This window comes from Solenopsis invicta, chromosome 10, assembly GCF_016802725.1.
Source record: "Solenopsis invicta isolate M01_SB chromosome 10, UNIL_Sinv_3.0, whole genome shotgun sequence".
NCBI lineage: Eukaryota > Metazoa > Arthropoda > Insecta > Hymenoptera > Formicidae > Solenopsis > Solenopsis invicta.
The window spans coordinates 14,115,478-14,128,998 of record NC_052673.1 but is presented as its reverse complement, the minus strand read 5'-3'; the positions used below and the strand labels follow the sequence as shown (position 1 = coordinate 14,128,998).

General features: G+C 34.4%; 1 protein-coding gene across 9 annotated transcripts in view; it reads left to right on the top strand.

Moving 5' to 3' along the window:
• LOC105197075 (potassium voltage-gated channel protein Shal) overlaps positions 1-13,521 on the top strand; it is a 124,998-nt gene that overhangs the window by 105,830 nt on the left and 5,647 nt on the right. For 4 of the 9 annotated variants that reach the window (XR_005575684.1, XR_005575686.1, XR_005575688.1 and 1 more), the window contains 2 exons: positions 876-1,179; positions 2,990-4,678. The exons of 2 other annotated variants lie outside the window; for them this stretch is intronic. Coding sequence is in view for 2 of the 7 variants with exons in the window: in XM_039454283.1 (XP_039310217.1) it covers positions 876-1,016 (141 nt within the window). In the remaining 5 variants the exon portion in view is untranslated. Of the gene's footprint in view, positions 1-875; positions 1,181-2,989; positions 4,679-13,521 lie in introns of those variants that run through there. 3 more of the 9 variants (XR_005575685.1, XM_039454286.1, XM_039454283.1) reach the window with 3 other exon arrangements.

Here is a 13,521-nt window from a genome sequence, read left to right as displayed (position 1 = left end):
TAGTTATATTAATCTCCCTACTGTGTTGTTTGCTTCGCACCCTGGTTTCCTCTCGATTGTTTCCGCTCGTGTCTGTCGCATCGTATCGTCGCATGTTTCTCTCTATGCACGCGTATAATTCTTTTTTCGTCCCGGCCCTTACGCCCTCGTCTCTCAGTCTCTCTTAGCTCTTCTCCTCTGTCTCTTCTCGGGACGGAAATTACCTGAAACTTTTCCCGACTCCCTCGTCCTCGAAAGATTCAAGCGCGTCTTGCTTTCGATGATTGCTCCAAGTCGATTATCAATTCATTAACCACGATGTCCATTCCAATCTGTAGATCATCAAAGACCCTTGAAATCGCAAATGTAAATTCGCACAATCACTATCTTAAATTGTGGCGTTGATGATCATTTTTTATTCCCAAGGAGGACGAGAAGTGAAAAGAGCGAGAGAAGAGAGAGAGAGAAAAAAAAAGAGAGAAAGGTGGAGAGAGGAGAGAGAGAGAAATGAGAGAGGGTAGACATAATGTAATTGCTTAGTTTAAATTTAGAGATTAGAAACTAGAGAACAACTGTGTGAGAGAAAGATACAGTGAAAGTGTGAAATGCAAGTGCGAAAGTGGCGAAAATGCAAATGTGAGCGAGAAAATTGAAAGAGTGAGAGTGAGAGCGAGCGAACGAGAGAGAGAAAGAGAGAGAAAGAGAGAGAGGTGGAGAGAAAGAAAAGGAGAGAGAGAGAGAGAGAGAGTGTGTGTGAGTGTGTGTAAAAGAGAAGGTAGGAGGGAGGGAGGAGAGAGAGAAAGCAAAATGGGATGCGAGAAGAATGAAGAATAGATGAGAAGTGAGGACGACAGTAGGAAAAAATTCAAACATGTCCGAAATGCCACTTGTTCCAGGACCTAAAGAAGCGCGATTCCCACATCTGCGACATGCAGGCCCTACAGCCACTTCCGGCCCCCACCAACACCGCCAACACCGCGCCCGCCATGACTACTTCCGGTGGGCAGCCACCGCTCCCAGTATCGGAGACCGTATGAATCACGACGATTACGAGAACCGATCACGATCGTCCGTGTGCGCGATGCGCTAGCCACGCATTACCACACCACCATTCACCTATAAACTCACCGCCGTCCTCCTCCACACCTGTGCTCGCTGAACCCGATGACCGAACCATGGCCGACCACGGTCGAAGCAACGGTGAGCCACCATCAATCACGAATCTTTAATGGGCGCAGCGCGAACCACCGGAAGTAGTCGTGGATCTTGGTTAGATCGTGTCGCGCGATTTTTCGATTGTTCTGTTTCGCACGTTACGGAAGTCCCGTAAGTGACGTCGCGCAAAAGTATCGCGCGTATGGTCGTTTAATTTATCCAGAACGTATATATGATTTTTAATAATTTTTGTGTAGTGTTTATCGTAATGTGATTTGTAGAATTAGTTGAAGTCTTCACTCGATTCAACTGAACGTATAATATAGAAGAGAATGGATTTCCAAATATTTTTGCACGTAGATATATGTAACAGTAAATAGAAAAAGGACAATTTGATGTTAGTAAAATCTCGGAAGTTTATTTATAATTACTCAAGTTTTTTTTTATTTTGGACTTTTTTTTTGAAAATTATTTTTTGAAGAGGTTTTTTTTTCACTAGCTTCATTCTCCGCGAGATTGATGTCGCTTTTGTTTCATAATACCGTAATCAGAAATCGAAAATAATCCGTGTCGAATGTACCTTCGGGTCGTAATATTTGCTACAACTTCACTAAACTGTGTGCATTGTGATTGCAAGTATGTTGTATTCACACACCACTAGTTTTGCTTACAGAATCTATTCGTGTTTACTTCCGGCGATTCACGCTACTACCCTCGAATATCATTTTCTACAATTCGAAAAACTTAATGGTTAGGAGATGATGATTAAAATTTAATTGAAACCGCTTTGATCCTGCGATTAGGATTGGGATTACTAGTTTATTTGAAAGAAAAAAAAACGATCTTTTTTTACTAAGTAAAGATTTTTAAAATTATCTTTCATTCTTTACTAGATTTAGACATCACGTAACATCTTCGATCGTTAATCTAAAAATATTTTGAAAATTTTTAACAAAAAAAAAAGAAAGAATATATTCTTTTTATCTATGAAGATGACGTACGCAAAAAAATAGAAACATTCTCGGATTTCTCGCGAGGATAAGATTCATTTCTAAAGACTTCTCCCACATTTAGAAGTAGTCTCCTGTTTCTTTTTTTGTCAAGTTGGCGAAAAGATCATGCTGAATGGCAAACCAATCGAATCATTCGGAGGTAAATTGACGATCGGGACTAGTCGAGAGGAAAAGTGATTTATGATCGGCCAGTGGGCGTAAGACAATTTTCCGAGATTACGTTCGCTTCGTTTACCACCTTGAAATACGGTATGAAGCCGAGAGCGTGGCCTTTTGCGGCCCAGGGCCGCCGGATGAGTCCTGAGTGCAGGCAATTTTTCCGGATTTGCGTCAGCTTTCCCTGACGCGGCCTAGTTTCGTCGTGGAGGCTCGCTGAATCGAGCTGCGACAAGGCAATCTTTTCCGATGAACCGCGCACGAACTCCCAGTAATACGCAACCTATAATCGCACAGGCGGATAATTGAGAAAGTTTACGTGTTCAGAATATGGACAAGTTGGAATTTATACGTAAATTTTGTGTGCGTTCGTCTCACGAAAATTATTAGCCTTATTCTAAGAAGCAAATGTCTTTTTTTTATTTCTTCTTTTTTTTTAATTATAAGTGGTGGATTTTTTTGATAGGATGGAGTTTTATTTTTTCTTAGCGAAAACTGCCGCATTATCATCATTGTATCTATCACAGTACTATGAATAATTAATATTACCATATATTAGTTTCTCAATCTTTCAATCGTTTTATTTGCAATAAAAGATGTCGCGTAATTTTTTATGTTAGTCTTGAATGTTGTTTCAAACTCGCGCGATCGCGCGGCTATGAACTTTTCGCGTCTTTTAATTCCAGTAATAAAAACGAGCCGTTCGCATCGATGCCACGCGACAATGGAGATCGTCATCAGGTTCAACGGCATTCTCGATCCGTGATTACACAGGCGGATTGATTCGCTTCCCCCCCGAGAGGACGGGACGATCGTTCGTTATTCGGCGGGATCTACGGAGGATCTGGGAGGATCTACGCCATCGCGATGCGGATCGATTGCTATCGAAGCGCGAGGACCGACGCGCGGTTCCTCCTCTGCGATCGTAGTCCTGTTAGAATTTGCGCCATAATTCGCTGGTTTCCGTTTCGACGGAAAGAAAGCAGCGTCTCGTGTTAGCAACGTTCTCGTTGCAGTCGCAATACTTGGTTGCGTGTCGGATAGGTTTCTGCAGGAAGAGGAAAAAAAAAACGATTGAGCCCTTTCTGTGGAAATTCTTTCGCGTCGTGACGGTTAACTTAATTGATTCATTAAATCGCGCCAGCGACAAAATTCGCAAAATGGGTGACCCAGGTGCGGCTGAGTGATTGCGATTAGGGTCGCGCAATTATACGGGATTTGTCCTTGTGCGAGATCGAGTCCTTGGGTTTCGCAACATGTTACCTCGCGTCAGGCCGTCTCTTAAATAATGTTCTTTCAGTAATTCTTGTGTGAAGGGGAAAAAAGAGACGTATCATTTATTGCCGTTGTTCGAATAGCTCGGAGGATTCATTAAAGTCACGTCAGAATTAGAAATTCACATGCGTTGTAACGGCGGCGTTACTTGACGTAAACTTCATGATATTCAATACTTATTAATTGTGAAAGGGAGAGTCATGAATCTATACGAATAATTTGCAGTTAAACTGCAACTTGTATTTATGAAGTTTAGTTTTTTTCTTTTGCCTTTGCAACTATTGTATCATACGATTATGACTCACAATCAGGCAATATTTGACGGTAAACAGGGACGAAATATATATGAATTTAAGCATGTCCGTTTAAGAATTACATTATCCAGAGTTGAGAATATAACTTTATCTTAATCAGGAATACTGTGGAATTTTGTCATCGTGAGGCGCTCTCAGAGAACGAAACTCTCAAGTGCCTACCCAGTTTTGGCAAATTATGTAAATTCAATGATTTTTAACATTTATTAATATAAATTTATTAATATAAATTAATATAAATTCTTATATGCGAAACTATATGTGTATATATAATATAAGTACTAATTGTTAAAGTGAAGTTAAATGCAACCGATAATTTTTCATATGTTGTTAGAAACATTTCTATAATCAATCTTCTACAATCTCAAGTGCTCTCAAATAAAATTACATACAATCGAATATTTAATGCATATTTCTTAATATTAATACGAATATTCTTAAATATTCTTATGAAGTCCATCCTAATGTTTAAATAAAATGTTATTATTAGCTGGATCACTTCTTAAAGAAAAGTAATATTAATTTAATAATTCAAAAGTTACTATATTATACGTAATAAAAGTACATTGTCGAAAGTTCTTTTTTTACGTTAAAAATTTATAAGAATTTTCAACAATGAACTATTATTTATTTAAAATAATAATAGAATTAATCGAGTTACAAATGATGACAAAAGTTGAAGACAATATAAAATCAGAAGAAAAAGAGATATATGGGACATATCAAAAATACGAAACGTGGAGAAGGCATTATTAATTATAAAATTATAAAATTGAGGAAACCGTCGCTATTCTAACAATAAGACTGCTTGCTTTCAAATAATCAGTATGAAAGCAAACGATTAAAACGAGCATCGAAGAGGAAAGTTGACATGAGAAATTTTATCATTTTTACAGATATAATTAACTTGACTTTTTTTATCGTGCACAAATATGAAATTTAATTGAAAGAAATAACTTACAACAAAATCATTCTAATATTTTATTTTTAAAAACTCTGTTATATACGTGTACAATTTTTATTTTTCTCTTTCTGTTTTGGTATTATTAAACGGACAATTCTTTTTTTCTCTAAAGATTTAAAAAAGAATGAAAAATATATTTTTTGTTTTTTTTTATATTCGAAAATAAAATCGATATTCAAATTTACATTCGAATTATTAATAATTTGGAATGAACGAAACGATGCAAATATCAATTTAACAGTATTCTCGTGACATGTTTATGTTTTTTATCTGGATGAACATGAAGTAAACGTTATTTACAAGGCGGTTTGACGCGATGTGGTAAGATGCGATTACGCGAAAGAATGTAAAAATGGAGGGACCTACGTACCTTTGTACTTTAACTTAAGATGATGCCCTCGTTCTTTCAAAACTTCGTGGCCGACTTTAGTCGATCGCGAGGACTCTTAGGCGGTAATTAAATTGAGATATCGTTCGATCGATTTATTACGTCGTTATCGTTATCGTTGCTCGACTGTAGCGATCTATCGTCCATTTTCTTTTGCTGTTTGCAAAAGAAATTTTACTTGAGTGCTAGGAGAACTTTACCAGGAATAAGAAGTATCTTTTATATATTACATCGCGTTTTTCTTTGAGTTTGCGACTTTTAAGAGCATCCTATACTATAATACGTTCTATCATAATATTGGAATTATATTTCAAATACTATAAATAACTTTGTTGAAAGGAAACTACAATTTTAACGTAATATACTCAACATCAGAAATTTTTATATATTTCTATATTTAACATATTGATTTATTTTTATTCATAAAGTAATATTTTGTGATTAATTTATGGAATTTTTCAAGGCACTTCAGTGAATTGTAACGCAATATTTATGCCAACAGATATAATATCATTGAAGAAATAAATTATAAGGTTATTAAAACATTTTGCATTAAACAAAATGTCGAAACGTCGAATCACATAAAATTTCTAATAAATTATAAAGTGATGTTACATTGTGGACGATTGACTGATGCAGTCAAATATGCCGGAAGAAATATGGAAGAAAGATTAGAGAAGAAAAATTACCGTGCGCGAGCAACGGAATTTATTTAACGATAACGTGACTCACTGTAAATACTCGTGAAACTTAGCAAGGGGGAGGGAGGTGAATGCACAGCCTGTTGTCTGTAATAAAACTTTGTAATTAATGGCATGATTTGCCGTTGAACAAAAGATTTTAACAGGAAGATATAAAAAAAGAATGTATAGAAAGATTATATTATATAACAAATACAAAGTTGAAGAAGGAGAAATATATTATATACATATAATGTACATAGGTACACACATACACACGATACACGCACGTGAAGAGTGCATTCAAATTGCAACACACATTCTTACACACTCATACACATACACACACAAAAAAAAAGAAAACATCTACCTGCAGCACTCTCGCGTCGCGCAATAAAATAAATTCTAAATCGTTCCGTATTAGAATGCGTGCCTGAGTGCGTGAGAAGCCAAGCAAAAGAACAAAGAAAAAGGAGATATATATATGTATAGATATATTAATAATTATACAAACGAAGTGATTGATTATGCGTCCGGTCTCTCGTTTTTGTCCAAAGAGTACCGGTAATATTTGAGACAACGTTGAAAGGGAGATGCGGCAATTTAATTAAGAAACGGTAAAGATCGGCGGCGGAAGGGAGATATTGCGAGGATTGTCGCATGGATTTTCAGGATTAGCTGTTAATAATTAACTTTATCCGTCACGGACGATCGCGCGCACGCGCTCGCGCGACTCTGTCACCTGTATTTTTCGACAATTAATTTATCCATGGGAGGTCGTACGATTATCCTATGCGTGTGCCAAACTTATGAATGAATAAAGTTGCTTTTGAGCTTCGAAATATTGAACGGCCGTATTTCGATATTACCCATTTGAATTTTATTTGCCTCTCAATTTAAATAAAATTCTAATTAAAACGCTCAATTTACTACATTGTTTATCACATTGCTGCATCGTATTTATTTCATGAAAATTGCTGAAAAGGAAATTGTTGGATTATTTTAACGATTAATTTCTTTATTAATATTATCTGCTTATTGGAATTTTCAATTCTTAAAGCTTTTTTATAAAAGAAATTTTACTTTTTAATTAAATTGCTGTTATATACATCGTCGTAATTTTAGTCTATTAAGCGATCGATTTGAAACGCCTGGGATGAACTTTCGAATAAATCGATGTCGGGAGAGCATTGAATTACTTTGATTAATTTAATTATCATGCTGACGTAGTTTGGATATAACATCAGAGAAATTGACAACGCGGCGCGTCGCGACGCAGTTGATCGTCCTGTGAGCTAGCCTGTAATCGATAAATAAATCGTAAATAATTTAAGCATGCAATTAAGAATAAAAAAAAATTGAATAGAGACTTTTCATTGATGTTGTGACTCGTAGTGCGTGTGTGTTTCTGCATGTGTGTATGTGTATGGGCAGAACTAGCATGCCGGGAGAGATAAAATTTCGCGAATTTCAAGAATTTTGCAATTACACACATTTCATTTCAACAATTAAAATTTTTATTCAATAACGCGGCATTGCTTTCCTTAAAAAATAAATTCCGTTTTTATTTCAATTTTTGCCAAAGGTATGATTTTCTCTTATAAAACTTCGAGAAAAATCTCTTTTCTTTTTCATGCAAATATTTGTGTTTTGTACATATTGATATGTGTATCAAAAATCTGATACTCGAAAAAACTAGTGACGCTTATTTTTATTAAAAGAAACACAGGATGATGACAATTTTATTTTATTTTTTTTCGGAATTGAATAATATTCTGCAAATTCGCGGTATTGTATCATCGGCGCGTAGTAAGTGTGAATGAGCAGTGAGTAGCATGATTACAGCAGCGGTCCCGTAAACGGCAACAAAGTGCAAATAGAGCAGGAATATTAAGAGAACCAACATGAGAAGTAAACCGAAGAAAAAGATGATAAATGAGTCTTTCAATTTACTACTGTACTGCCAATATTTTCCGAAGCGACGTAATAACTTTAATAACGTTGGGGGTGAAGAACGAGAATTCGCGTTGGTCCGGATTTTCTTTTTCTTTTTCCTCTCGCTCTCCGGGTTTTTGTGATCTCTATGGAGGGAGAAAACATTTAGAAATGTTTCGACCTGTATCCTTAAAGGTAGAGAGCACCGGAGGATACGGGGAGGCTACGAAGGATGTAACGAATTCGTGTCACTCAGCGGGAAGTTTTCGATAAATATGCAAATTTCGATGCTATAGATACTTCAGCGCTGTATTTGCGAACGCTAATTAAAGAAGAAAGCGTGGGAAACACTTCCTAAAGTTTTGTTTCGATTGAAATATGCATTTACACAATATCAGTTGCTTACTTTCTCCGTGAAAATTTTCCTATGTTCCTCATATTTCTAAAAAGGAGAAAAAGAAAGCAAAGTTTACTCTACATTAATACGTTTTTTAATCAAGTTTGAAATCTACATATGTTGGTCGTAATTATGTTAAACTTTTATTCGAACGGTGACTTGCCGCCGAGAGTGACGCGAACTCGGAATAAGTTGAAGTTATATCTTTTTTGCACGATCAGTATTATAAATGTCGGTTTATGATTAGCGTGAGCATTCTATTTACGGTATGGTTCTCTCGAGAGAATCGATGATATAATTAATCTATCAACGTCAAAAACTTTCTTGAGGCGGCGAAGGCTCTTACTACTTTGCTTTTGCTTAATAACAAGAAATGAAACTGACGCGAAACTTTTGTGCGCAAAAATAACAAAGGGATAAGAATGAAATATACCGCGAACTGAAATATACTCTCATGGCAATGACATTTCTAATAATACTAGTTGACTAGAGAAGAAATTTAAAGGATCGCTGCGAAGTACGTCCCCAATGTTTAAGATAGTCGCAAAGTAATTACTGATCGTGCGAGAAGCGCTTAACGCAAAATTCCCGCGATATCCTGTAACTTTGTAGAAAAAGCCGCGACATTCGAGGATAACAGAGAGCAACAAAGTTGCGAGGATCTGCTCGTATCTTGATATGGATTCTTCGGCGTGCAAGTATGCGAGTTTTCTTTTTCTTTCCTTTTCTTAAGCAGGACGCCGTCCATGGACTCGTCGAACGTTGGCAAATACCGATAATTGCGTTGACGACTAGCGAGCGATTGAAGGGCCAAATGAATGGAGTTGATATACAATCTTTTCTTACATTATTAATCTTCCAGATAAACTGGGGTTAATATATTACAATCCTACAGGTAAAAATCCCATCTTTAAAATTTGTTTAAATTAATGAAAGAAATTAAAAGACTGTTTCTGTAAACGATCTTATTGTCTTATTTATAATTAAAAACATTTTAAAGCTCTATTGCGAGAACATAATTTCTTTATAAATTATGAAACATGCACAATAAGTTTGTTTCGCTGAAGTATCTCGAAATTTAGCTAAATACAAATTTGAAAATAATTTTGTTGAAATGTCAAAATAATTATGTAGGAGGCTCAAGCTGATCGCTAAGGTGTCAACTTTTTGCAGCATTAATTATCATGCTCGAGTGTCCCACATAATTATTTCGATGGTCCAATAAAATTATTTTCAGATCTGTAGCCAGTTAAATTTTGAAACACCTACTTTATTTGCAGATATATAAAATTTCAAGAACGAGAATAATGTTATATTAATATATTATAAATTGCGTTCAAAATCCAGTGGATCAAAAATACTTGTATTTTCACCTTGAATAATACGAAACACGAAATATTTTTCAATTTTTGATTAAGAAAAATAAAATATATTTAGCATCCTGAGTGTAACATCGTCAATGTAACGTGTTTTACTTTACTATGTTACATAATAATAATATCATATATATTGAAACAACTACGTGTACTACATAGTTTAACGACTGAATTTTTGCAAACATGTGACACATAACTCCTTTACTTCGTTCACTTAGCTCTTCAATTATTAGACTGCACAATTCGCGTACGTTAAAGACAAGAAGCGAAAGATCTGCGTATATAAGCACATTTTTACGTAAATATAGTTTCACACGTATGTGTCCGTGCGGTGCAGCAAAGCTCGCACGGTGAAATGCATATTCCTAGGTCAGACTAATTAAATCAGAAGATTACTACTTTTTGGGACACGACACGACTGGCGTCGAGATAAATGGACGCGTTATGTTTCCACGGGATGCCTCGCTATAACCAAAAGTTATTTTAATGCCAAGTTCTTGTTCATTTTGGAGTTAATTAAAAAATTGGCTTCTTTTATCTTTAATATAGCTTTTATTTTTTCCCAGAAATTTAATTTAATTAAAAAATTCAATGTGGTATGATATGTTTAACGTAATAATAATTTCAATGAATAAAATTTTTAATGAACGAAAAATTTAATTGTAATTCGTTAAACAATTTGAAGTATTTTGTGACGACTATGAGACATCCTGTGTTCAATCTGTATCTCCGTAGGATTTATAAAATCCTTAAAGAAGAAATCATAAATTTAGGAAATATTACTTTTACTTCTGTGTCGTAAAATTATTTGGAAGAAATATATAAATTATAACAATTAATATTAACATGCAGAATGACATGTTTTCGTTCAAATATTGGAAAGCTGGCTTTCCACAGTCCACGAAGAGTTAATGAGATCGATCGCATTGGGCGATACCTAGCATAAATTTAAATAGAGTAATTAAAAAAACTGTGTTGTTAACGAAATTTAAATTTAAAATATTTCTTTGACATGAGAAGTTAATTAATACGAAATATTTAATTTACGCCATAATCTTATCACTTCTGTGTGTAACACATTGCGATTTTGTATTATATTATTATAACTAATGTAAATGCAGTGAGATGTTATAATGACGTGTCCGTAACATTTGAAGCGTTTGTCATTGGCAAGGAGCGATGAAGCTTCGATCTTTTGCGTTCGCGAGCGAGAATCGAAGTTAGAAGGCAGAAATGAATTCGTTCTTGATCGACAATGTTTCTGATTACTTTTAGATTTATGACAATGGACACGATAATTATTGTCTCTCTCCGATCGAAAGTTCGAGAAAAAAACATCGCGTGGCTGGGCCGTCGATATTATTATTCGAGTACTGAAGTTGAAGAATTGAGACTAATTCGGAGTACTCGAATAACGATTACGCCGAACATTCAAGTATATCGACTGCTATTTTTAGACATCTTATCAATAATTTATAAATTATTAATGTTATCATAGATTACTATTGTTAACGATATGTAAATATCTACGTGTAATTTTAAAGGTAAGTTTTGTATCGTAGTAACACAGGCGAAGTTAGCTTCTACGAACGAAATAGCATAACGTCATAATGCAGTTGCAACTGTCGTAGGACTTGTCCTTATTTCGCATTTGTAAAGTTCCTATTTTGTAATCGTCAACGTTGAAGGGTTTATAACGCACGCGACATTTTAAACATGTGCTAGCGTGCTACGACGTAAACTTGTCGCGTATTCGAGCAACGACGGCCTGGCGGAACGTCGATGGCGACCGACGATAACGATATTTTTAATTGAAGTGTTTGAAGAAATTGCGATATCCTGATTGCCGACGATTGTAATTTAGAAGTGAAGACGTTTTAGCCAAAGGTGTTGTCCATCTTCGGTAGCTTCCACGCCTTACTCAAAGAGAAAATAAACTAAAATTCATACTTCCAGCTCAATTTTATTATCACAACTCCGCTCTCCCGCCTATACGAAAATACAAATTCTTGTCCCATGAATTAAAAGCGATTAAATCCTGTTTACGTTTAATTCTGTGATTATGAATTAGAGAGCCGCAGATAAACGAAACGCATACGTGAAAGGTAATTGTAACTATAAACTATGAAACTCAGAGTTATAGTCGCATTTTATTACCACTTTATTTCTCCAATATCCGAGATTTGTTTTCCGGATATCATGCGGTTAGTGATTAAATACTGTTTTTGTATCATTTCGTAAATAGGAAATAGCAAAGATAAACGAGAAGATAAATGAGAGGATAATACTAAAGATAATCAAAAAGAGAAATAAAGAGGAAGAAAGAAGAGGAGGGTGAGAGAGAGAGAAAGAGAGGGATAGTTAATGTTTATAACGCCATTTTATTGCCAACATTACGTTTGTTAACAAAAAGTAAAAGCTTCATATGACTGGCAATGAGAGGTCTTGTTTTTGCATAATTCTGTAAATTAAAAAGGATCCGAGATTGATGATCGAATAAACTGGAGAATTAATTGAATTATGAGAATCTATTGAAATGCGGATTTATATTGCTAATTATGATTATTCTCATAAAATAGAAATGTAAGAAGCGTTTGGATGTTTGTCGCGGCTTTTACCGCGATTAGATTTTGTTCATTTTGGGTTAAACGCGAAATTGAATCAGAAGATAGATAAAAGCACGGAGTGAAAAAGGAGAAAGCAGGAGATAAACTATAACCGTGATATTCAGTCCGAGTTTATCACCTTTAGAGAGAGGTATTATGTTTCCAGCAATTAAAACCACTGCCATTAGCTCCGGTTTATGTCCAATCCGCATAAATAGCAGAGAACTTTATGCATCGACTTTTGATATTCATTACTTGTAGAATGATATTATTGTTTCAAAAGTGCGATACAATGTCCAGAGTATGCAAATTCTAAATTATGTGTTTGTATTTATTTTACATAAATAATTATTTTCCTAATTTTTTTGTTGCACATTCAAGATCGGGAGCAATTTGTGTAAATTATTGGATATCTTTAGCCTCATTTTCGTTTAATTGGAAAATAATGAAAGGCGAATTTAAAATAAACAAATCATTATCTCAATAATTTTTTAAATATTGTAAAAATATTAAAAAGTTATTGGAAAATTATATTTTGAAAGAATTTTTATTTTAATTTCTGATTATTGAAGTATTTTATGAAAATAAAAAACAAAATAATTTTCCGAATGATAGTATTTAATTTCTTAAGAAATTAATAATCCGAAGTTCGAAGAGTAAGTGCTAAAGACGTGGATAAACTTATAATAGTTTGTATAGCTAACTTTTGCAATTTGGAGTTTTGAATATAAAGAGCTTTGACTCATTCATTATAAAGTTCTAATATCGGTACGTTATTGGTACGTTATTATTGATTCGATGCTGTCAGCTCAGTAAGAAATGATTAAAAATGAAATAAGTATATTCGGAGATAATCGGGAATATTTTACACTTTACATTTTGGGCGTTAACATTTTGGGCGTTACTAAATATTTGAAAAGATAAAATAAAATCAGATTGAAACAATTTTTGTGGAAACGACGTAATTTAATTTAATTTTTTTACTTGACGTATTATTACGTACATTAATGTAGTCAATAGTAGCAAAGTATAATGTTACCTTTATGTTAATTTTTTTTTATATGAAGAAATTTACACAAGGAAAATCAATGACTACGATATTTCAACAGAGGCTATCTTCAACCATTTTCATTAGAGCTGAATATAAGTTTATTTTTATCGCATTTTGTTCGCTATTTAAAATGTTTTATACACTCATCTCTTGATTTATGCGATACTTTTTATCCTGGTTTTACGGGATTTTATTTTATGCCATTAAAAAATATATCTTTCGATAGTATTTA